General features: G+C 44.3%; 1 protein-coding gene across 14 annotated transcripts in view; it reads right to left on the minus strand.

Moving 5' to 3' along the window:
- Positions 1-92: 92 nt before the first annotated feature.
- LOC112264766 (ATPase family AAA domain-containing protein 2) overlaps positions 93-22,668 on the minus strand; it is a 46,450-nt gene continuing 23,874 nt past the window's right edge. For 12 of the 14 annotated variants that reach the window (XM_024441581.2, XM_024441579.2, XM_024441577.2 and 9 more), the window contains 28 exons: positions 14,590-14,696; positions 14,319-14,413; positions 13,560-13,609; positions 13,251-13,350; positions 12,881-12,953; positions 12,146-12,224; positions 11,907-12,047; positions 11,470-11,587; positions 11,151-11,168; positions 10,918-11,010; positions 9,755-9,863; positions 9,474-9,589; positions 9,025-9,199; positions 8,684-8,772; positions 8,403-8,562; positions 8,145-8,235; positions 7,626-7,940; positions 7,282-7,399; positions 6,974-7,160; positions 6,570-6,755; positions 4,304-4,439; positions 3,994-4,190; positions 3,248-3,407; positions 2,819-2,941; positions 2,324-2,464; positions 659-786; positions 353-481; positions 93-180 (listed from right to left, as the gene is read on the minus strand). In XM_024441581.2, the coding sequence (XP_024297349.1) occupies positions 148-180; positions 353-481; positions 659-786; positions 2,324-2,464; positions 2,819-2,941; positions 3,248-3,407; positions 3,994-4,190; positions 4,304-4,439; positions 6,570-6,755; positions 6,974-7,160; positions 7,282-7,399; positions 7,626-7,940; positions 8,145-8,235; positions 8,403-8,562; positions 8,684-8,772; positions 9,025-9,199; positions 9,474-9,589; positions 9,755-9,863; positions 10,918-11,010; positions 11,151-11,168; positions 11,470-11,587; positions 11,907-12,047; positions 12,146-12,224; positions 12,881-12,953; positions 13,251-13,350; positions 13,560-13,609; positions 14,319-14,413; positions 14,590-14,696 (3,467 nt within the window). In that variant the 3' untranslated portion in view covers positions 93-147. Of the gene's footprint in view, positions 181-352; positions 482-658; positions 787-1,716; positions 1,852-2,323; positions 2,465-2,818; positions 2,942-3,247; positions 3,408-3,993; positions 4,191-4,303; positions 4,440-6,569; positions 6,756-6,973; positions 7,161-7,281; positions 7,400-7,625; positions 7,941-8,144; positions 8,236-8,402; positions 8,563-8,683; positions 8,773-9,024; positions 9,200-9,473; positions 9,590-9,754; positions 9,864-10,917; positions 11,011-11,150; positions 11,169-11,469; positions 11,588-11,906; positions 12,048-12,145; positions 12,225-12,880; positions 12,954-13,250; positions 13,351-13,559; positions 13,610-14,318; positions 14,414-14,589; positions 14,697-22,668 lie in introns of those variants that run through there. The other 2 variants (XM_024441585.2, XM_042295566.1) reach the window with 2 other exon arrangements.

Below are 22,668 nucleotides of genomic sequence, written 5' to 3' on the forward strand. Positions count from 1 at the left end.
CTCAAATACAGTAAATTATGGAAAAACTAATTTCAGACCAATGTAATGCATGATTAGGACCATTGTAATAGGTAAAGAAAAAAAAGAGAATCTTTAAATGCATCATATTTTATTACAATATGGAAATAAGCAAAACATCAAGCGAAGTTAGGAAAAGTTGTCAATGTCTCCCTTCATTTCCTAAAATGAATGAAAGGAAAATTAACAAAAGATTAAGTCATTCAAGTGACTCACATGCACATGAATTAACTAAGCACACATTTCAATGTAGGGAAACTTTTTGGTTGCCATACTCAATGCGCTGTATTTCCTACAAGTGACGTGAAAGAGTCATAAGTTGTAAGCCACATACCTGTACGAGCTCCGTCTTATCAAAGTTCTTGCGGTATCTGTAGATGCTTTGACACAACAACGCATAGAGCTTCTCCAGCTGATGCACCTCATAACCCTCAGTCTTGGACACAGCTCTTTTGAGCAATTCCTGGACAAGAAATATTACACAAATCACTATGAATATAGGATGAATGGTTAAGCGTTTGGCTGTGACCATGATTGTTTTCGGGACCCATATTTCTGATCTACAACGTTCTGGTTGTAGTTCTGGTACATTGTAAGAAGCATGGCCTGACCTAAAAGACTGGTCAGGAGGGTACAGTACCTTGAGTTTGTCGTGGTCCACAACCAGCTGAGGGGTCTTCTGGGTCAGGATCTCCAGGGCCTTGTCCACGTCAATCAACTGCTGTTGCTGCTGCACCAGAGTCCTAGTGGCACGGGTCACACGCCTCTCTGTTGGAGGGAAACACAGGAAGCAATCAGAATGGTGTGGGGGGGCTGAAGCCCCCTGCTGGCTGAACAGGCTGTTGCTAACACAGTGTGCAATTGGTGTTGACATACACATCTCCTAACATGCAAATTAGGTTTCTACTCGAACATTGGATCTGAAGCATTAAGTGGGGGCATGGTTTCCTATTCTAGACCTTAGAGGTGTTACTTTGAAAAACGTGCAAACTAAGGCACAGAAGACCATTATAAGCATTTGCACTATTAATGTTGTTTGATATCTACAACAAAGTCAATCTTTCTGCAAGCGTTCACTCGCCCTCATGCTGTGGCGATCACATTTACAGTACATCCAAAGGCACTCACTTTCACAAGAGTATTTAAATAAGTCAAGAAGTGGATATATCCCTTTAACTGATGCGTTGTGCTGAGTTAGAGCTCCAACAGCAGGAGCCCCAGAGACCAAAGGTCAGTGAGACTGACTGAACGATTCCCGTCGGCCATAAGCAGTAGCTTGCTTCGCTGCCCGTGTCCTGGACCCTAATACAGACCTATGTCCCAGTCCTCCTCCAAAATGTCAGGCTCTTTGGTCTTTGCGTGGTGTTTCTCCCCCTGATCTATCTCCTTTGTAGGGGTGTTGTTAACTGGACTTGGGTCATGTTCCACTGGAGGGCTGGCAGGCTGATGATGGTCTCCCGTTGACTGCCACCACTGGACCGGCTTAGACCCCAGACTGGACCTGTGTGATTCTTCTGTGGGGTCTTGAGCTTGCTGTTGCCAGTCTCCATTGGGGATGGGGGTGGTGGGCTGCTCTGTAACACAGGCCTCTTCCACATCCTCGGCAGTGGTCTTCTCCGAGGTACACTCCATAGGGGAGTCTCCACAGCCGTTCTCTAGAATAGTCTCCAAAGGCTTAGCTTGTTTCTCTTCACCCTCCTCTATTCGATCCCTCTCATCCCCCTCTTCCTCCCCAGAGTTTGTGATCTCATTGTTGGAAGAAAAGGAAGACTTTTCTTTTTTCTTTATGATGCCAGAGTTCCATTTGATTTTGGGCCATTTCTTCTCACGGGGCTAGGAAAGAGGTTAAATAGAGAAGGTCATTTAACATGATAGAGAAATGGACAGGCAGAAAGACAGACTTCTCTGTAACCATGAATATCATCTTCCTCTCCTCCCTGGCTCTCAATTTCTGCTCTTCCATGTCATGGTGTTTTTTTTTTTTTTAACTGTTTGGTCTGGACTTCTGACTGGTCCACTCAATTGGAAAGACTCCTCCTCTTCCTCCTTCTGTTCCTGTCCTGATCGTTGGTATGTCCACTTCCTATCCCTCGCAACACATCTGGCTGGTATTAGTTTTCTGCCCTTACATTTTGAAACACTACTACTGATAATAACTGCTTACGTACTGTAAATCAAGCAGTAAAAAAAACCTTGATGGTTGCCCAGTGTCTACCAGTATGAAGACTTTCTGAAGGCATGTAATTTCCTCTGCAACAAAATGACCTACCAATAAACAGTTAAGAAGTAGAGTGGTGAGACTTACGTGCGGGCCGTGGGGTGTTGGCAGTGAACGGGGTGCTGGCGTCTTTGCCAGTGTTACCGCCTGGCCTCTTGGACTCTGCGAACCCTTCCTCTCTGGGCAAGGTCTGGTAGTAAGAGGGGGCGAACTTTGATGACGTGCACCCTGTTGGCAGACATTCACATGTTATTCGCTTTGCCAGTGAAAGCTAAGACGTTTCAGGGAAAATAAGAGAGGGTTCATCTCATCATTGGACAAATAGTTCAAGAAGCAGACACCAGACACCGACACGACAACTAGCTGAACTCGTCTGGAGAGTGGTTGGTCATACTTTATTTGAATACCATCAACAAACCATCTGTTGATAAAGCAACTGCTTGCTCAGGCTACGGTTGGGTTTAGATTTAGAATAAGGGTTAGGAGAGTTAGTTGAAATGTTACTGATAGATGCATCTACAGATGTTACCTGCACGTCACTACCGTAGCTTTTAAATTCCAGCAATACGGCAACGTTATTACCTCTCTTGTTGCGTGACTCTCTGATCTGCTCACAGATCCTGTTAAAGTCCTCGTCCAGTTCGTCACGGATGATGGCGTGGGTCGTGTCCTTCAGGGCACAAGCCCGGTGACGAATCTGACGATCTGGAAACACAAAGAGAGAGAGAGAGAGACATTGATGACAAAGGTAGGGGGCCTTGTCATCCGCGGGGCTGACTAACTGCAGTGGAACAATGAGAAGGGAGATAACTAACAAAAATAAATGTAGCATACTCAATGGAGTAAGATAAGCTTGGTCCCAGATCTGTTTGTGATATCTTGCCAACTCCTACGGTCATTGGCAAGACAGCGGAAAACAGATCTGGAACCAGGCTAGAATTACATTTCAGTTATCATTTAATAATAATAGCAGCATTCAGTTGAATGAGATGGTGATGATTGTAGGTATACCAGATGGGTCGCTGTCAGGGTTGTACTCCAGGGCGTTCTTCCAGATCAGGTCCACGTCGTTGACAAACTCCCTGACGGTCACGTACTTGTGGAGGTCGACCTTGGACAGCACAGTGGAGAGGTCCATGGGATACCTGATCACCTTAATATAGTCAGGAACCTGGCAAGAGAAGAACACAAGCCATTGATAAGATGGGAGACACAATACCACTCTGATAGGTTGTTTTGGATGAGAGCGTCAGTAACGGAGAGAGGCTACAGATCTGAGGTGATAACAGTGCAGCCCAAGGAACCACAGCTCACTTAGACTGTATGTACTTGTATTCAGACTCGCTAGTTAAGTAGTTAAGTTTGGGTCATTTAACACTCAGCTTACATTAGAGTAAAAGTAATCTTGACTATTTGTATTTATTTATTTTACCAGTTAAGTTCACTGAGAACATATTCTCATTTAAAGCCACAACCTGGGGAATAGTTACAAAGGGAGGAGGGGGGGGGTGAATGAGCCAATTGGAAGCTGGGGATTATTAGGTGGCCATGATGGTTTGAGGGCCAGATTGAGAATTTTTCCCAGACTCCGGGGTTAACACCACTACTCTTACAACAAGTACCATGGAATCTTTAGTGACCACAGAGAGTCAGGTCACCAATTTAACGTCCCATCCGAAAGACGGCACCCGACACAGGACGACAACACCACATCTTCCTTCCTTGTTCCTCTCTCTTTTTCGGTGTTTTCTCCCTACCTCTTCGACATCCACAGGCTTAGTGAAGGCCTTGAAGCGCTTGTCCTGGGAGAGGCGCTCGGTGACGTTGCGCAGGAACAGCCTCAGCTCCCTGAGTGTGTCCTCCTCCTGCTCCTCCAGACGCAGACGCTCCCTCTCACTCATCTGCCTGGGGGGAGGAGGAGGGGCAAGGGGGAGCACCTCCATGGCATGCATCACTGACGCGGGGGAAGCAGAGCGGGTTAAGGAGAAGGATGGTTCAAATGGAGATGGGACACAAACAGCAATTATACCAAGTGATTATCAAAAGGTATACGTGTCTTGTACTTACAGGCTTTCTTCTTGGAAGCAGGTGCCCTGGAAGCCTGGCTAAGGATGAGATTCTCAAAGAACTTCCTTCTCTCCTGCTGGGTGGGAGTTTTGATAGAGTGCACTTCTCCGTACTCCAACCGGAACAGAGTCTGGATCTGCGAGAGACAAATTGTGGAATAGTTACCTCAGTGACCATTTAGGGCCTTCACCTCTACAAAGAGTATTAACTGAACGTAAAAATGTAAAATGTAAAAATTAAAAAGCAAAATGGGTTGAGTAGCCCAGTAAGGTACTCCTCTACAGTACTTGTGATGTACAGTGAGGCAAAAAAGTATTTAGTCAGCCACCAATTGTGCAAGTTCTCCCACTTAAAAAGATGAGGCCTGTAATTTTCATCATAGGTACACTTCACCTATGACAGACAAAATGAGGAAAAAAATCCAGAAAATCACATTGTAGGATTTTTAATGAATTTATTTGCATATTATGGTGGAAAATAAGTATTTGGTCAATAACAAAAGTTTATCTCAATACTTTGTTATCTACCCTTTGTTGGCAATGACAGAGGTCAAACCTTTTCTGTAAGTCTTCACAAGGTTTTCACACACTGTTGCTGGTATTTTGGCCCATTCCTCCATGCAGATCTCCTCTAGAGCAGTGATGTTTTGGAGGCTGTTGCTGGGCAACACGGACTTTCAACTCCCTCCAAAGATTTTCTATGGGGTTGAGATCTGGAGACTGGCTAGGCCACTCCTGGACCTTGAAATGCTTCTTACGAAGCCACTCCTTCATTGCCCGGGCGGTGTGTTTGGGATCATTGTCATGCTGAAAGACCCAGCCACGTTTCATCTTCAATGCCCTTGCTGATGGAAGGAGGTTTTCACTCAACGGATCAGTCGTCCTGGTCCCTTTGCAGAAAAACAGCCCCAAAGCATGATGTTTCCACCCCCATGCTTCACAGTAGGTATGGTGTTCTTTGGATGCAACTCAGCATTCTTTGTCCTCCAAACACGACGAGTTGAGTTTTTACCAAAAAGTTATATTTTGGTTTCATCTGACCATATGACATTCTCCCAATCTTCTTCTGGATCATCCAAATGCTCTCTAGCAAACTTCAGACGGGCCTGGACATGTACTGGCTTAAGCAGGGGGACACGTCTGGCACTGCAGGATTTGAGTCCCTGGCGGCGTAGTGTGTTACTGATGGTAGGCTTTGTTACTTTGGTCCTAGCTCTCTGCAGGTCATTCACTAGGTCCCCCCTGTGTGGTTCTGGGATTTTTGCTGACCGTTCTTGTGATCATTTTGACCCCACAGGGTGAGATCTTGCGTGGAGCCCCAGATCGAGGGAGATTATCAGTGGTCTTGTATGTCTTCCATTGCCTAATAATTGCTCCCACAGTTGATTTCTTCAAACCAAGCTGCTTACTTATTGCAGATTCAGTCTTCCCAGCCTGGTGCACGTCTACAATTTTGTTTCTGGTGTCCTTTGACAGCTCTTTGGTCTTGGCCATAGTGGAGTTTGGAGTGTGACTGTTTGAGGTTGTGGACAGGTGTCTTTTATACTGATAAAAAGTTCAAACAGGTGCCATTAATACAGGTAACGAGTGGAGGACAGAGGAGCCTCTTAAAGAAGAAGTTACAGGTCTGTGAGAGCGAGAAATCTTGCTTGTTTGTAGATGACCAAATACTTATTTTCCACCATAATTTGCAAATAAATTAATTACAAATCCTACAATGAGATTTTCTGGATTTTTTTCCCTCATTTTGTCTGTCATGGTTGAAGTGTATCTATGATGAAAATTACAGGCCTCTCATCTTTTTAAGTGGGAGAGCTTGCACAATTGGTGGCTGACTAAATACTTTTTTGCCCCACTGTAAATATATGGATGAGCAATTTGAGCGGCATAGGCTAAGCGTGTTCGTGTTAAGACGTTATGTTTTTGTGTGCCATAGATATCCTGTAACACATTTTTGGTATATTTTCTATAACATGCACTGTGTATTGTAATTTCGGGTTAGTTTGTTACATCTTCGAATAAACAGCTTGCTGCCTAGATCCATTTTACACAGCTTCCATCTCGCTTTGGGCTGATTGTTATAAACTGGTCCTGGTTTTACCCCAGTCTTGCACACACTTTTTAAAGTAGCGATGAGCTTAATTCCTAACGGCGTTCATTGACAAGTTGTAATGTGATTAATTCTGTTAAGTCAAGCGCAATGAAATGATACATCCCAGGTGGTTTTCCCCACTGTATATGGTGGGGGAGGCCCAGGTAAGACCTACCTCGTCAGCCAAGTCGTGGTGAGCCACGTTGCTGGTGGCCAGCAGCATGATGGGGGAGAAGGAGGGGATGTCCTGCAGCAGGCTGAGGAATGTGACCTTGAGGGTCAGGCCCACCGTGTCCCACCACTGCTGGATGTGGGGGATGTACAGGATGCTGGGGGAGGTCCGCTTGGCCTCACAGAACACCTGGGGAAGGCAGGGCGAGAGGTCACCGACACTATCACTCACCAACCTAGCACTTAGGTCGGGATGCAAACTGCACTTGACTTGGTAATTTTATGTGCTTGATGGAGTTAGCCTTTCTACATTGAAGTCAACTTTCGGGCTATAGTTCTCTCCACCACAAATGAGAGGAGCATGTTAACACTTCACTTCTACAAGACTACATTCAATTCAGCAAGTACCTGAGCACAGGCCTCCTCGGGGGAGGTGCAGCTGACTCCAAACAGCACGGCCATGTCTAGGGTGTAGACGGTGAACTTCTCCAGGGCGTGGAGCACGGCGGGGGCCAGGTGGGAGCTCTGACCCGCCCCGGGACGCCCGGCCAGCAGCAGCCTGGGCCGGTAGGTGGTGGGGTGGCAGGTCGCACTCCTGGAACAGGAGGCGAGAGGTGAAGTGAATGGAGACTCCGGGATGTGATTATGAACGGAAACAACGAGAATAGTGGGTTTATTTAATCTACGTCTTATAGGTAGCTTATAGGTTGCCTTACCTGGCAAAATGGAGGAAGCTCCCTTTGGTGGTGGTCTGTTTGGTGATGGAATTATTGGATGAGGGGCCCTCATCCCCACTGTACATGAGGTCATCCTCCAGAATGCTAGCTGTCAGATCTGATCAAAGGAAAAAGTTGATTAAGAAGTTGCATCAACTGAACTTAACCAACGATCCACTCTAACAGTGACCTAGCCTGGTCCCACATCTGTTTGTGCTGTATAGCCAACATTGGCATGACAATGACCATAGGAATCGGCAAGACAGCACAAAATAAATCTGGGACCAGATATCAACGACCGTGACTGTGTTTCCAGACCAAACTGAACCGCGACCCGGACACACCTGTGTCCCTCTTCCTCTTGAGGCCCTGCTCGGCGTGGGGGAAGACCTTCTGCAGTGCGTCCAGCACGTTGGTGAGTTCGGGGCCCAGCAGGGGCGTGACCACGGGGGTCAGGGCCTTGGCAGGGGACGACACGGCCCTCTGGGAGGCTGGCACCATCTTCCTCATGGCGGCCACAAAGTCCCTGCTGTTGATGTTGATGGAGCCCACATCCAGCAGGAGCTTCTGGGACGTGCCGTAGATCTGGGGGTAACGGCGGCGTAGCGCGCAGAGGGCCGCCTCGGCGCACACCGCCTTGATGTCGGCGCCGCAGTAGCCTGGGGTACAGAGTGGGAAGATGTTGTGGTTAATACGTGGCATGTGTCAGATTGACTGTGGAACGGTGTTAAATCGATAGATGAATTGTGGCGATCTGTCTGAATATTATGAGACAGCAAAACTACATAGTCCTTTTTGTTCTCACAATTATTGTGAAATCTCGACTAGAGCTAGAGTTGATTTGGAATACATTAGGCACCTACCAACACATTTATCAGCCAACTCCTCCAGGAAAGGATCGGACGGTGTAGGATTCCACTGTCTGGTGTGAATCTTTAGGATATCTTTCCGGGACTGGAGTTGGAGAAAGAAATTAAAAGGTAAAGCACACAAATGAAACGTAACTGCACGTAGGTCTGCGATTTCAGTGGAAGAGTCGGATAAACATTGGAGTTACACATGCACACATATCAACTCAAGTGAGGATCCCCCCCCACACACACACAGGGGATCAGTCTTACCTCACGATCAGGGAGGCCAAAGAGGAACTCCCTGTCGAAGCGTCCGGGGCGTCTAAGGGCGGGGTCGATGGAGTCCAGTCGGTTGGTGGCTCCAATCACCACCACCTCTCCTCGGCTATCCAGGCCATCCATCAGGGCCAGCAGGGTGGACACGATGGAACTGTGGGAAGGGACCACAAGGGGGGAGTACACAATGTTTGGCATGCAGGTGCAATCAAGGGTAAGTCTCTGTAAGCAGTGACTTCACTGGTGTGAAATGAAGAGTGGCTGAAATGTCTCACCTGTGTATCTGGTCTTGGCGACTGGAGCGAACCGGAGCCAGCCCATCGATTTCATCAAAGAAGATAATGGCTGGTCGCATCTGGTAGGCCTGTGGGTACAAATAATGAGTCTTGCGGTCAGTGCAAGTACATCCCTATATAATAGGCATTACCCTAAATCAGCCAGCCTGCCACCCTCGCATTTCACTTTGCAGATTTACAACAATAGACCAATAGTGACTTGAGCAGGAAATTCTGATAGATAGGCAAATACTAGACTCAATGGTCTCACAAAAACTGAACGCACCAGTGATAATTGTATGAATGATCTCCAGTGTGTTGTATGAGGAAATGTACTGTACTTGGTCAAAGAGCAGCCTGAGCTGGCGTTCCGACTCGCCCACCCACTTGCTCAAGCAGTCGGCCCCCTTCCTCATGAAGAAGGCCACCTTCCTGTCCCCCTGGCTGCACTCGTTGGCCAGCGCTCTGGCTACCAGGGTCTTCCCCGTACCCGGGGGACCATAGAACAGGCAGCCCCTGCAATAGACAACAGGGATTGTCTTAGAACAGATCCTTGCAAAGGACACAACTGATCCAAGAGCCAATTAAATTAGTGGATAAGGCTGTGATTAGGGTTGGGGCTTAAATCCATTGACAGGATCCATTCGAGTTGCTCACCCACAAGTAAGTTCCTCATCGAGTCATAAGCTATTTCCCATGTCATTATTGTAAGCTAACCAAGATCATGTAAATCAACTGCTAGTTACCCAATAAAGTATGTTAGCTTTTCAACCCTAAAACAAGTGCTCACCTTGGGGGCTGGATCTTGAATTTCTCAAACACCTCTGGGTAGAGCAGAGGGAAGACTACCATCTCTTTCAGGGCGGAGATGTGGCTTGTCAGACCGCCAACACTGTCAAAGCGCACCTTGAGGTAAGAGAGAGGGTTGGTACATTACACAGAAGAAGCAGGAAGATAATTTAAAGACCATAGCATGTAGGCAAACCAACTTTGAGATGAAAAAATACATTTAAAAATGGCTTAAAAATCATTTCACATTTCAATTCAGCTGACTGTAATGTTAGAACGTACCGACTGGTCAATCACCATGGGGTCGACATCCGCCAGGCTCGCACCCATCTTCATTCTGTCCTTATGGATTCCCAAAATGTCCTCTTTGCGCAAATTCAGAGGCAGACACCTGAGAGGGATCCCAAAATGTGTGCTTTTGGCAAGCTTATTCTGAGCAAATGCTCAAAACCACACCGGATTCCGCTGGTGTAAAATATTAGACTGAGATTTTGTTTAAAAATCCAGATATTAATATTGTTTCTTGTGTTAGTCTTATATAGGAGAAACTCATGAGTAAGATCATGTGTTCACTCTAAAAGGTCTGGCTCCCAATGAACCTCACCAAGGAGATATTACTAGAACAACCAAGCTGGAACCTTCGTCAATTATTACATCATCGACGACCACCACTCATGTTGTCATAGACACAGTTCAAAAAACATTAAAGAGTGGGGAATCATTGGTCTGCTCAGCAGGCCCTTTTCTTCTAGCATGTTCATTATCCTTTAAATATGATTGAATCGTGTCCAAGATAATATGTGATGTCAAATAACAGATGATCAGTATAAAAAATTATGTAATATGTAACAAAACATTGTTTAATCCTTTCATTGGTCCCCCTTTTTCTCCCCAATTTCATGGTATCCAATTGTTTTTAGTAGCTACTATCTTGTCTCATCGCTACAACTCCCGTACGGGCTCGGGAGAGAGAAAGTCATGCGTCCTCCGATACACAACCCAACCAAGCCGCACTGCTTCTTAACACAGCGCGCATCCAACCCGGAAGCCAGCCGCACCAATGTGTCGGAGGAAACACCGTGCACCTGGAAACCTTGGTTAGCGTGCACTGCACCCGGCCCGCCACAGGAGTCGCTGGTGCGCGATGAGACAATGACATCCCTACCGGCCAAGCCCTCCCTAACCCGGACGACGCTAGGCCAATTGTGCGTCGTCCCACGGACCTCCCGGTCGCGGCCGGTTACGACAGAGCCTGGGCGCGAACCCAGAGTCTCTGATGGCACAGCTGGCGCTGCAGTACAGCGCCCTTAACCACTGCGCCACCCGGGAGGCTGTAGTACCAATTTCTAGCGGAGATGTCTTCTGTGAACTAAATTAAACATTTTACCATTGTAGGGACAAGTACAACTGTTAAAGTGTATCAAACTGATGACATGTTAACTGACCTGTTCTTGGCTTCTTGCTCTGCGTCTTCCTCATCAGAGGAGTCATCCTCATCACAGGAGCTGGCTTCCCGGGTGTGCCAAGCATACCTTTTCCTGTGGGTCAAACCAAACCGTAAGGAGACAGAGAAAGGACAAACTTCTTCACTACTTTACGGTGCTCCTCTCTTCCCAAGCTGTCAGTCCCCAATAGCAAATGTGAGACCAAAGTTGTTTAAATTGTGCCAAAGACTCACCTGCCTATGGACCCAATCCTGTTGTTTGAAACAGTGAAACAAGAAAAGAGATTAAAAACATTAAAACCTCACATTGAAAAGTAATCTATATTCACAACGTCCTACAAGAGCAGCCCTTAGACAACAAACCAGAACCATTTACAGAGACCCAACACATGAAACACAGCCTTATTGGACCCTACAATATATTTTGGTTAAAACAGATTTTGATCCTAAAAAAATAACACAATAACACCAATGTAATATACATATGGACTAAGACTATTGGTAAAGTGCCAGTGAAGTAGAGTACTGTGGGAGGGTGCGCAACAGTGCAGACCTGCCACTCCTTCGGCTGGTAGTATAGGCACTCCTGGGCACTGAGGCACTGATGCGGTAGCTCCCTCTAGTGGAAGTTGCCTGACGGTCGAAAAACATGGGCGGCTGATTCCTGGATTCTACAGATTAAACAGTGAGAGGAGTAACATGATAAGCACTGATCTCCCTGCCCATAGTCAAGCACTTCAGTGGGAGTGTTGATCTAGGCTCAGTTTTGCTTTCTAGATCAGAATATTGTTTGTGGAGATATGCTCTGATGAAGGTTGACGTTAAACAACGTTAAAATGTGATGAAATCCTTTTATTTTTAAACTAAGTTACACTTCTCAAAAGGCACCGAATTGGTGGAACTACGCTAATTTACAGAGAACATTTCTCAGAAGGCTCTAGTTCAGTGAAGAGTAATACGTTGGGATGTGCTTTTGTGAAAAGGACCAACCATCCAGTGGCGCATGGTAACGAACCACCGCTTTTTTCTGTCGAGGTTCATAGCGCTTGCCGTTATTGTCGTTTTCATCGTCCTCATCGTCGTCGTCCTCATCGTCGTCGTCCTCATCGTCTCCACCGTCATCAGAGTACTCTGGAAATAGGTGTTGGACCAAAAGTTAATGAACTCCTGTTTAGAGTGTTATGGTCAAACATACTGTAGCTTTCCCCTAAACTACAATAGAAACATACCTTCAGTTTCTTGTTTAGAAACAGTTTTTACTGTTGGAGAGTCGGTAGTCTTCTTTCGCTGGGCTTTAGAATACATAATCTGCGATTTAACAAAAAAAATCTATAAACTTCATAGATACAACTGGTATGGTATAGCCATGTCCTTTTTCAATGACCGGTATGACACAATGGTACATATTTCAGTGAGACTTCAAATCTCAAAAGGGATCATTGGTCATTTCCATGCATTAGTCTCATTTCTCATATCTCAAGGCTATAAACCAGGGATAACTGTGTGAAATTCTAATTAAATGTATTACTACTCCGGTTTCTTCAAATATGGTGGCCACTGATAAACCCTTTATAAGTCATCTGCTGATGAATGAGGCAACAACATCACAATAGTGTGATTACTTTCCCCAAAACCACAGCACAGAGGACTGCTGAGGGCAGAGAGGGAGAGCGAGAGAGAGAGGGTGGTGGACCACAGATGGGTGCAACACCCTTACAATGGCCTGATAAGAGATTGTGTGCGGTAGCAGAAGATACAGAACCTGGAAAAAGTGGCCAGTTACTATGTAAACATTTCTACAGGGCAACAAGCCCTTGTGTTTGGGTAGAGTTAGTGTGAGTCTTCAATGTCAATGAATGGTTTCTTATTGTTTGCAAATTATACACTCTGTACTGCATGTCATCCGTGCCTTTGTGGGTGGCTGAATGACAAAATTATATTTCACAAGATGGAAAAGGCCTCACTGATTGTTTTGAGTTTTTCAAGTGGCGGCACATCTTCATGTCATCAATCTTGTGGAGGACCGCCTCAGCAGTGCTACGGAGAAAAACAAGCGACGACATAAAAACTTCTGATGGTATCCTTCTTTAGCATGACTTCGTGGAGGTTTTGGGTCCCAATGCAATAAGCATTAATTGTGTACTTATTTTGGGGGGAAAAGCAAAGGAATTTGTAATATGCCTATAATAACCCACGTCTGACATCTGTAATAACCCAAATAGTCCCTGTATTAAGACTATCCCCCATGTTACACACTCTACCGGGGAAGTAAACAAGAGACTAGGGAGCAAGGACACACGGGGGGAATCAGGATTTTGTGGTGATGCTCCTTACTCAGTGATGAGGCAGTCGTAGATCATGGACTGTTGGTCCCTGGTGGTTCTGGTGCTGCGTCTCAAAACCCCCTGGGATCCTCCAGGTCTAGGGGACCCCTCTGGAACAGGTATTCAAAACACAATTCATAACTTATTCACAATTCCGTGTAGGTGAATGATTCTTTTGAGTCAATTGTGGGACATCCTCTTTTTTATTTTTTTATTGCTGTGTTTTTTTTAATGGCATGTCTAAATAGGTGAATAGTTGTGTTCTAGGAAAGACCTAGATTGTGTTTGCATCATAATGTCAAACATGCTTTAAACTCACCAGTTTGGTCATCTTCACTGGCCCCATTGACCTGAAACCTGGGTGATTTCCTGGGAAGGAATCAAAAATAACATTGAAAAAAATTACCTTAAAATGTCAGAAGAAGACTTGATGGTATCAAAATCAGTCTTACAGTAGCCTGGGTACCAGTCTGTTTAGCTAACATTCCACCCCAGAAATGACATGGAGTAGGCCTATAGGGAGTGGAAAGTTACCTAAACAGACTGGGACCCAGGCTACTGTAAGACTGCAGACAATGACACATCTTGACTTCATACCTGGCTTAGGGACAGAAACATTAGCCTACCACATGCCAAAATGTTTATGCAGTGCATTAGGCAAGTATTTCAGACCCCTTGACTTTTTCCAAATTTTCTTAAATTACAGCCTTATTCTAAAATGGATTAAATAAGACATTTTCCTCATCAATCTACACACAATACCCCATAATGAAAGAGCACAAACAGGTTAATTGTTTTTGCAAATGTATATAAATAAAACTTGAATATCACATTTACATAACTATTCAGACGCTTCACTTTTTTAACGCACATTGGCAGCGATTACAGCCTCGAGTCTTGGTTATGACGCAACAAATTTGAGCACCAAATTTGAGAGAAATAAGCTTTTTGTACATATGGAAAATGTCAGATCTTTTATTTCAGCTCTTGAAACATGGGACCAACACTTTACATGATGTGTTTATATTTTCGTTCAGTATACATCCCTAATATTTAACTCGTGCGTACTCTGACTTGCCTTGTTATCTTTCTGACAGGTCTCCCATTCTCTGGTGTTTGTTCATTTAGCTCTTCCAAGGAGATAATATGCCGTTCCTTCTCATCAACATATCCCTGAGAAAGAGAACAGCAGAACTCTTTTTTTTAAAAATAGTAGTAGTTTGTTAAGACAAGGTTTAGAAATGTACAACAATTATATATATTTTTTTATCGGTGACATTTGCAGATTTTGCGAAGAGCTGAAGTGACTGACAGTTTTCAAAAGAGGACACTAGAATTGTTCAACTCACTTTAGTCAAGCGTGCGGACTTCCTCGGTAAATTCTGCGGGGATTGAAAATCAGCGTCTGGTTGTGAAGACTTTTGGTTTGTTGATTGGTCTGCGTCCGAAATTCTACCTATAATCACCATTGTGTTGAATTAAGTGCGCATTTATGGAGTTGAATAGCTAATACTACGGTCAATTATTCACAAGTGCAATGTTAACAATGGTATGCATCGGTCTATCTCGATATAATTGCGAATTGTGAACAAGGTCCTAGCAAACCTGAGCTGTCAAAACTACTTCTGTATAAATTCAAAAGACCGAATTCTGTCGCCACCTACGTCACAGATCGTATGCTGGCAGCGTTCGTTTTACATCTCCCGGGGCGGAAAGATTAGTTTATTATGAATCTCCATTAGCTACGGCACATGCAGCAGCAATTATTCCTGGGGTCCACATAAAACGTACAAAAACATGACAAAGTACGGAACAGTTATAGACAAGGACATTGCCTACATACATACACTAGCTTTCAAAAGTTTGGGGTCACTTAGAAATGTCCTTGTTTTTAAAGAAAAGCACATTAACATTGTCTACACTGTAAATGATTATTGTAGCTGGAAACTGACGATTTTTTTATGGAATATCTACATAGGCGTACAGAGGCCCATTATCAGCAATCATCACTCCTGTACGGCTCTCCAGAGGGTAGTGAGGTCTGCACAACGCATCACCGGGGGCAAACTACCTGCCCTCCAGGACACCTACACCACCCGATGTCACAGGAAGGCCATAAAGATCATCAAGGACAACAACCACCCGAGCCACTGCCTGTTCACCCCGCTATCATCCAGAAGGCGAGGTCAGTACAGGTGCATCAAAGCTGGGACCGAGAGATTGAAAAACAGCTTCTATCTCAAGGCCATCAGACTGTTAAACAGCCACCACTAACATTGAGTGGCTGCTGCCAACACACTGTCAATGACACTGACTCTACTCCAGCCACTTTAATAATGGGAATTGATGGGAAATGTCAAATATATCACTAGCCACTTTAAACAATGCTACCTAATATAATGTTTACATACCCTACATTTTTCATCTCATATGTATATACTGTACTCTATATCATCTACTGCATCTTTATGTAATACATGTATCACTAGCCAGTTTAACTATGCCACTTTGTTTACATACTCATCTCATATGTATATACTGCACTCAATACCATCTACTGTATCTTGCCTATGCCACTCTGTACCATCACTCATTCATATATCTTTATGTACATATTCTTTATCCCCTTACACTTGTGTCTATAAGGTAGTAGTTTTGGAATTGTTAGCTAGATTACTTGTTGGTTATTACTGCATTGTCGGAACTAGAAGCACAAGCATTTCGCTACATTCGCATTAACATCTGCTAACCATGTGTATGTGACAAATAAAATTTGATTTGATTTGGTGTTGCAATGGCACGTTGTGTTAGCTAATCCAAGTTTATAATTTTAAAAGGTTAATTGATCATTAGAAAACCCTTTTGCAATTATGTTAGCACAGCTGAACACTGTTGTCCTTATTAAAGAGAGCAATAAAACTGGCCTTCTTAGACTAGTTGAGTATCTGTAGCATCAACATTTGTGGGTTCGATTACAGGCTCAAAATGGCCAGAAACAAAGACCTTTCTTCTGAAACTCGTCAGTCTATTCTTGTTCTGAGAAATGAAGGCTATTCCATGCGAGAAACTGCCAAGAAACAGAAGATCTCGTACAACTCTGTGTACTACTCCCTTCACAGAACAGCGCAAACTGGCTCTAACCAGAATAGAAAGAGGGATGGGAGGCCCCGGTGCACAACTGAGCAAGAAGACAAGTACATTAGTGTCTAGTTTAAGAAACAGACACCTCACAAGTCCTCAACTGGCAGCTTTATTAAATAGTACCCGCAAAACACCAGTCTCAACTCAACAGTAAAGAGGCGACTCCGGGATGCTGGCCTTTTAAGCACAGTTCCTCTGTCCAGTGTCTGTGTTCTTTTGCCCATCTTAATCTTTTCTATTTATTGGCCAGTCTGAGATAAGGCTTTTTCTCATTTCTCTCTGCCTAGAAGTCCAGCATCCCGGAGTCACCTCTTCACTGTTGAGAGTGGTGTTTTGTGGGTACTATTTAATGAAGCTGCCAGTTGAGGACTTGTGAGGCGTCTGTTCCCAAAACTACCATCTGTTATGAACAGAGTGGACTAAGTTCTGTAGACTTTACCCTTTGCAAAAGTTTATAAAGGTGCAAATGCGAATTGAGTTATTGCACAAGCGCACTTCACAGAGTAGGCATTCCCCAACGAAAATATGCAAGTGCCTGCTAGAATGCGCCAATAGAATCTTGCTAGCTCGTGCTTGGCTCTGCCCATCTCTTGGATTTTTCCGCCCACTATGGCTCATTTGTTCCTATTTGAAATGACAGGTTCTGGTCTATCGTGGTACAATCCTGATCTAGCGAGCTTACATTCTGTTATGTGTAGCGATACAGAATGTAAGCTCGTGAGATCAGGATGGTTCGCACAAGGCTACAATGGGGGTCGATAATTAACTGAAATGTATTAGTCACACGCAATCTCAATTGGTCCAAGGGGGGCTGCATCATTGGTAGGGGACGACATATCTACTGTTTCCTTATTGATATAAACCATATATGCAAAAGTATCTGGATACCCCTTCAAATTAGTGGATTCGGCTATTTCAGCCACAAGCATTGCTAAAATCGAGCACACAGCCATGCAATCTCCATAGACAAAACATTGGCAGTAGAATGGCCTTACTGAAGAGCACAGTGACTTTCAACGTAGCATCATCATAAGATGCCACTTTTCCAACAAGTCAGTTCATCAAATTTCTGCCCTGCTAGAGCTGCTCCTGTCAACTCTAATTGCTGCTATTGTGAAGTGGGAACGTCTAGGAGCAACAACGGGTCAGCCGTGAAGTGGTAGGCCACACAAGCTCACAGAATGAGACCGCCGAGCACTGAAGCAGGTAAAAATAGTCTGTCCTTGGTTGCAACACTCAGTACAGAGTTCCAAACAACCTCAGGAAGCAACGTCAGGACAATACCGATCATAGGGAGCTTCTTGAAATGGGTTTCCATTGCCGAGCAGACGCATACAAGCCTAGGATCACCATGCGCAATGCCAAGCGTCGGCTGGAGTAGAGTTAAGCTCGTCGCCATTGGACTCTGGAGCAGTGGAAACAAGTTCTCCGGAGTGATGAATCACGCTTCACCATCTACAGCATTCAATAACATTCAAGACGAGTCTGTGCTTCCAACTTTGTGGCAACAGTTTGGGGAAGGCCCTTTCCTGTTCCAGCATGACAATGCCGCCATGCAAAAAGTGTGGTCCATACAGAAATGAATGGGCTGCACAGAGTCCTTACCTCAACCCCATTGAACACCTTTGGGATGAATTGGAACGCTGACTGCGAACCAGGCCTAGTCGCCTAACATCAGTGCCCGACCTCACCAATGCTCGTGGCTGAATGGAAGCAAGTCCCCGCAGCAATGTTCCAACATCTAGTGGAAAGCCTTCCCAGAAGAGTTGAGGCTGTTATAGCAGCAAAGGGGGGACCTACTCCATATTAATGCCCATCATTTTGGAATGAGATGTTCGACGAGCAGGTGTCCACATACACTACATGACCTGTATCTGCTAAAACAGATAAACATTTGTATTAGCATATTTCAAATAATTGAATAAGGAATTCACATGATCATATTCATATCATATTGTATATTATAAACATAATAATATGTCATAAATGTAATTATCCCCAGCACATAACTTCAGAGCCAGTATCCAAACCATAACATAATTTCAGTCAGTATTTCAATCAGAAGAATAATATTCATCATAATATAAAACCTATTATTTCTTCAAGTCATCACTCTGAAACCATAATTATCTCCAACGCATTTACAAAATATATGCACCATCGTTTAATGATTAAATTATTTCACTGCATAGCTAAACGTTAGTATCCACATGCGGCAACATTCCTTTGCCACTGAAAGTGGAAGTGACAGGGTTTTAAATACGTTGCAGATATGAAACAAACAGACAATCATAATATCAGTCAAAAATATAAAAATCCCAGTTTATGCTTCAAAACCAACTTTATTAAGGAGGTTTAAAAATGAGCTTCTATTTGACAATTCCATGATGTTACGTACAGTAAGGCATTGTTGGCAGAATAGATGGATACAGTTCAATGCATGATTTACATAATACACCACTATATTTCTTGGTAATCTAAAAAAAAAAAATATTGCTAGCAGGTTGTAAATCACAGCTGGCCTGGTAGATTGTTTACTGCCTCCACTCATTTGGGATGCACTGTTTCAGTTTCAATTACTACATATTTTGAACAAAAATGGACAACTGTAGCTAAGGCTGGGAATGACCATACAATCAAACTAGCAAGGGCAATAATCCCAAATCAGTCACAATGGGGCTAATAGGCTAGCGCACATGTGTCAAACAAGGCCTGCGGGCCAAATAGAACACACAAGCAAGTATAAATTAGTCAACAGTTCAGTCATCTACTCTATGAAATTACAGCCTGATGTGCTCCCATCCAGTGTTGCCAAATAATTTTCAAGGTAAATTGCTAGAGGTAGGTTGATTTGTTGCTAAATAACGTTGTGATGTCATTGTGTGATAACGTAAAACTGTGTCATTATGTAGAATACACAATAACGTTACTCAGATTGACTGGCCATCTCTGCAAAAAATATGATTTGACATTTGTTCATGTCGATTCCCACTCTTTTCTGTACTTCTGGCTGTACAATTTTGATTGACACTTGTTGATTGATGTTGTAAGTTCTGTTCAAGATCAATCATTTGTTACCAACTACACTGCTCAAAAAAATAAAGGGAACACTTAAACAACACAATATAACTCCAAGTCAATCACACTTCTGTGAAATCAAACTGTCCACTTAGGAAGCAACACTGATTGACAATAAATTTCACATGCTGTTGTGCAAATGGAATAGACAACAGGTGGAAATTATAGGCAATTAGCAAGACACCCCCAATAAAGGAGTGGTTCTGCAGGTGGTGACCATAGACCACTTCTCAGTTCCTATGCTTCCTGGCTGATGTTTTGGTCACTTTTGAATGCTGACGGAGTCTACAACCCACACAAGTGGCTCAGGCAGTGCAGCTCATCCAGGATGGAACATCAATGCGAGCTGTGGCAAGAAGGTTTGCTGTGTCTGTCAGCGTAGTGCCCAGAGCATGGAGGCGCTACCAGGAGACAGGCCAGTACATCAGGAGATGTGGAGGAGGCCGTAGGAGGGCAACAACCCAGCAGCAGGACCGCTACCTCCGCCTTTGTGCAAGGAGGAGCAGGAAGAGCACTGCCAGAGCCCTGCAAAATGACCTCCAGCAGGCCACAAATGTGCATGTGTCTGCTCAAATGGTCAGAAACAGACTCCATGAGGGTGGTATGAGGGCCCGACGTCCACAGGTGGGGGTTGTGTTTACAACACCGTGCAGGACGTTTGGCATTTGCCAGAGAACACAAAGATTGGCAAATTCGCCACTGGCGCCCTGTGCTCTTCACAGATGAAAGCAGGTTCACACTGAGCACATGTGACAGACGTGACAGTCTGGAGACGCCATGGAGAACGTTCTGCTGCCTGCAACATCCTCCAGCATGACCGGTTTGGCGGTGGGTCAGTCATGGTGTGGGGTGGCATTTCTTTGGGGGGCCGCACAGCCCTCCATGTGCTCTCCAGACGTAGCCTGACTGCCATTATGTATCGAGATGAGATCCTCAGACCCCTTGTGAGACCATATGCTGGTGCGGTTGGCCCTGGGTTCCTCCTAATGCAAGACAATGCTAGACCTCATGTGGCTGGAGTGTGTCAGCAGTTCCTGCAAGAGGAAGGCATTGATGCTATGGACTGGCCCTCCCGTTCCCCAGACCTGAATCCAATTGAGCACATCTGAGACATCATGTCTCGCTCCATCCACCAACACCACATTGCACCACAGACTGTCCAGGAGTTGGCGGATGCTTTAGTCCAGGTCTGGGAGGAGATCCCTCAGGAGACAATCCGCCACCTCATCAGGATCATGCCCAGGCGTTGTAGGGAGGTCATACGGGCACGTGAAGGCCACACACACTACTGAGCCTCATTTTGACTTGTTTTAAGGACATTACATCAAAGTTGGATCAGCCTGTAGTGTGGTTTTCCACTTTAATTTTGAGTGCGACTCCAAATCCAGACCTACATGGGTTGATAATTTTAACTTCCATTGATAATGTGTGATTTTGTTGTCAGCACATTCAACTATGTAAAGAAAAAAGTATTTCATAATAATATTTCATTAATTCAGATCTAGGATGTGTTATTTTAGTGTTCCCTTTATTTTTTTGAGCATTGTATATTCATTGGGTTTGGCTCGTCGAACCCGTGCTACTGCTGCTGCAGTCAGCCAACAGTGATTTGCAATTTGCTGAAATTTCTGCTGGCCTGCTGCTGACGTCACTCACGATGCACTTTTGCAGCCAGGCACGTGTGTTGTGACAGTGTGTGACAGAAAACCGTTTTTGTGTCATTTACACAGGGAAAAATTGTGTGTGTCATTTAAAGGGGAAATGCATGCATTTTAGAGTTTGAGTCACTTTTCAAAAGTTGCTAAAAGTTCAAAATACATTTTTAAAGGTAGCTAAATTTGTTGCTAGGTGCTGTATCCCGTTTACAGCGCACAGCTGAGGGAAGGTTACTAAAATGTCGCAGTCTGACTTCGGTTTTTAAAGCTCGACAAAAATGTAACCTGCAACAAAACACCACACAAAGGAAAAAGATGTAGGCCTATTACAGCAACATTAAAGCAATGGCCTAGGCTGGCTACTCAACTACAATAACTTACATTTTGAGTGTACCCTACAGCAACATCATTGCATTGAAGTTTAAATGTTACAACAAACCTATAGCTACGTTTTTGTTATTTGGAGTGAAAGACTTATTTTTTTTATTTTTTTTAAATAGGGTCGCAGCATATCATGCACATCTACAAGCATAACAACAAAGGCTGGACAAATATAATTTCATATTTTATTTAAATATGTTCAAATGCTATATACAGCAGCCTCCTATGTACATAAATTGGCATTATTAAAGGGCCATATTTATTCTTTAAAAAATTGCCAATTTGGGTCTCGGTTGCACATTTGTTTTGTAATAAAAAAATGTTTAAAAATAAATAAATTTGGCCCTGTTGCCGATTCAGTTTGACACCCTAGGGCTAGCGTATCTATACTGAACAAAAATATAAACGCAACATGTAATGTGTGGGTCCCATTTTTCATTAGCTGAAATAAATAAATAAAGATGTTCCATATGCACAAAAATAAATGTCAAATGTTTACATCACTGTTAGCGTACATTTCTCCTTTGCCAAAATGATCCATCCACCTGACAGGTGTTGCATATCAAGAAGCTGATTAAACAGCATGATCATTACACAGGTGCACCTTGTGCTAGGGACAATACAAGTCCACAACACAACAACACAGATGTCTCAAGTTGAGGGAGCATGCAATTGGCATGCTGACTTCAGGAATGTCCACCAGAGCTGTTGCCAGAGAATTCAATTTAATTTCTCTACCATAAGTCTCCTCCGTCGTTTTAGAGAATTTGGCATTATGTCCAACGGCCTCACAACCACAGACCACATGTAACCACACCAGCAAAGGACCTCCACATCCGGCTTCTTCACCTGCGGGATCATCTGAGAGCAGCCACCTGGACAGCAGGGGAAACTGTGGGTTTGCAGGGAAACTCATCTGCATGCTGGTAGTCCTCACCAGTCTGGACCTGACAGCAGTTTGGTGACGTAACCAACGTCAGTTGGCAAACTCTCACCTTTGATGGCCACTGGCAAGCTGGAGAAGTTTGCTTTTCACGGATGAATCCCGGTTTCAACTGTACCGGGCAGATGGCAAGCAGCGTGTATGGCGTCGTGTTGGTGAGTGGTTTGCTGATGTCAGCATTGTGAACAGAGTGTCCCATGGTGGCGGAGTTATGGTATGGGCAGGGATAG

This window comes from Oncorhynchus tshawytscha, linkage group LG13 (assembly GCF_018296145.1).
Source record: "Oncorhynchus tshawytscha isolate Ot180627B linkage group LG13, Otsh_v2.0, whole genome shotgun sequence".
Taxonomy (NCBI): Eukaryota; Metazoa; Chordata; class Actinopteri; order Salmoniformes; family Salmonidae; genus Oncorhynchus; species Oncorhynchus tshawytscha.